General features: G+C 52.0%; 1 protein-coding gene across 1 annotated transcript in view; it reads left to right on the plus strand.

The window, feature by feature from the left end:
- LOC117871397 (L-gulonolactone oxidase) overlaps window positions 1-2,476 on the plus strand; it is a 34,240-nt gene that overhangs the window by 8,561 nt on the left and 23,203 nt on the right. Inside the window, exons 2-3 of the mRNA XM_034759331.1 lie at window positions 1,158-1,259; window positions 2,130-2,255. Coding sequence (XP_034615222.1) covers window positions 1,158-1,259; window positions 2,130-2,255 — 228 coding nt within the window. The remainder of the gene's footprint in view (window positions 1-1,157; window positions 1,260-2,129; window positions 2,256-2,476) is intronic.

Here is a 2,476-nt window from a genome sequence, read left to right on the forward strand (position 1 = left end):
TGGGGGTGTCAGGAGTAGGAGGGGAGCAGGGTGGGGGCTCTGCATGGGGATCTGGCAGCAGTCAGGGTGTCAGGGATAGGAGGGGAGTAGGGTGGGGGTTCTGCATGGGGATCTGGCAGCAGTCAGGGTGTCAGGGATAGGAGCGGAGCGGGGGGCAGTCAGGGTGTCAGGGATAGGAGGGGAGTGGGGTGGATGCTCTGTGTAGGGAGTGGGGGAGTGTTTGGGGTAGGAGGGGAGCAGGGTGGGTGCTCTGCATGGGGAGCGTTTGCCAGCATTTCTTTGGAGTTTTCCCTGCTCCCACAGCCGTGCTAGACATGGGACCCCATCGTGCTGCTGCTACTGGTGTGTTGAAGTCCCTCCCTTTGACCCTGTGTGGACACAGGGCTGGCGAGAGGCGCTGGATTGACAGCCCCTGAAGTTCATTATTCCCCTGGAAGCTGTTCAGCAGAGGTAGCGGAGTGATCTCCACCATTTGGAGTGGCCGACTCGGCGAGGAGACATTGGTTCACTCTCCTGTCCAAAGCCCAGTACTAGTCCCCATCGTCGGTGCTGGGCTCTAGGCGTTAGGTGTAGGCCAGCCATGCCCTGCACATGGCCTGGCCTCTGCACAGCCCTCAGATGGTGATTACCAGGGGCCGTTCGTCGCTCCAGATCTGACCTGCAGAGGCAGGCTGGGTATTTAGTTATCCTTATCCCATTGTCCCCTCTCCTCTGGTTTTGACCATTGACTGTTGCTGTCAAGGGAACATAGGAACAGCCAGACTGCATCAGACCCGAGGTTCACCTAGCCCAGTGTCCTCTCTCTGACAGTGGCCAGCAGCAGAGGCTTCAGAGGAAGGAGTAAGAAACCCAACAGTAGGTGCTTATCGGATAATCTGCTCCCACATAGGTCACATCCTGGGTCTCTCATAATTAGAGACTGGCATAAGCCCTGAAGCGTGAAGTCCAATAATTAATATGCCTTCCAGAATTCCATTGTCATTAATTATGATCGCTCTGGATATGCCTGATATCCATATAAATATTCAGATCCTTTTGCAATGTTGTTCAGTTCTTTACCTCAATAACTTCCTGCGGCAGGGAGTTCCACAGTTCAATCACATGTTGTGTGGGAAAAAATCATTCCCTTTGTCAGATTTGATTTGTTTTTGTCCTAGGTTCATGGGCAGGGAGGGTTCAAGTTCCAAAACTGGGCTAGGACCTATGGCTCCTCTCCGGAACTGTACTTCCAGCCAACATCAGTAGAGGAGATCAAAGAGGTAAGAAAGAGATTTCAATCGTACGGTCCGTTGGAATAAAAAGCCAAGGCAGAATTGGTAGGTGCAAGACTCAGGGCTGAGGTATCCTCCCTTCCTTCTGAGTATCAACCCAGCCCTCACCAGGAATGCAGAATAACCACCAAAGCCTCCAAAATACAGAGCATGGGCTCCTCTCAGAGATCCCAAGGCCAGAAGGGATCATCTAGTCTTGCCTCCCGTATAGCACAGGCCAGAGACCTGCTCCACAATAATTCCCAGAGCAGAGCCTTTAGAAAAACAGCCAGTCTTGATTTAAACATTGTCAGTGATGGAGAATCCGCCTGCAGGTTCTTAGAACTGTCCCTCTCCCTGATCAGAGCCATGTCTTGAACTAAAAGTAGCAGGAGGGGGGGAGGAGAATCTGCACTCCCAAGCAAAACGGCCTTTTTAGACTCCAGGTGAAATTCTGGGGGACGCAACACGAGGTCCAGGCAACACTTTAGTTCATTTAAGGGGTGCCTAAACCTCAGGCTGGCATCTGCATGCAGTGGATTTCACCCCTTGGGGATGGTCCGGGTAAATACACCAGCTGCTGCCCCTTTGAGGATAACTGGCAAGATTTTATTTTGCTGGTTGCATATGCGTTAGCAACTTTGCCCTGTTTATTCCCCTGTGCTGTAGTAAAGTTTTGCTCCCTCTAGTGGCTGGAGGCCTAGAGAGGACAGCAATGTTACCACAAGTGCTTGCTGTGTTCTAGTCTTATCCAGCTCAAATGGTCTCACTGCTACTCTTGTACACAAGTGTCCTGGGTTCGAGCCCTACGGGCAACTGGTTCTCCATGTGTTCAGGGCTCAGAGCGCACACAGCATCCACAGTGTGATGTCTTCGCAGGTTTTGGATCTAGCCAGGCAGCGGAGTAAGAGGGTGAAAGTGGTCGGTGGTGGACATTCCCCTTCGGACATCGCCTGCACGGATGACTTCATGGTTCAGATGGGGAAGATGAACAAGATCCTCAAGGTATTGTAGGTCCCTGCTTTGCCAGGCTGTGGGACCTCCCCAAAGCATTACGGGTAGGGACACATTGGTGTAGCATTCCTATTAATGCAATTCAGTAATTATTATGCGTCATAGTAGTAACAATAACAGTGAGAGCTGATCCAAAAAAGGGGAAGGGGGCGAGTCACACAAAAAAACCCCAACATTTTATCCTGAATTGGGGGGGGGGGGGGGGGGGGGGG

Source organism: Trachemys scripta, chromosome 1, assembly GCF_013100865.1.
Source record: "Trachemys scripta elegans isolate TJP31775 chromosome 1, CAS_Tse_1.0, whole genome shotgun sequence".
NCBI lineage: Eukaryota > Metazoa > Chordata > Testudines > Emydidae > Trachemys > Trachemys scripta.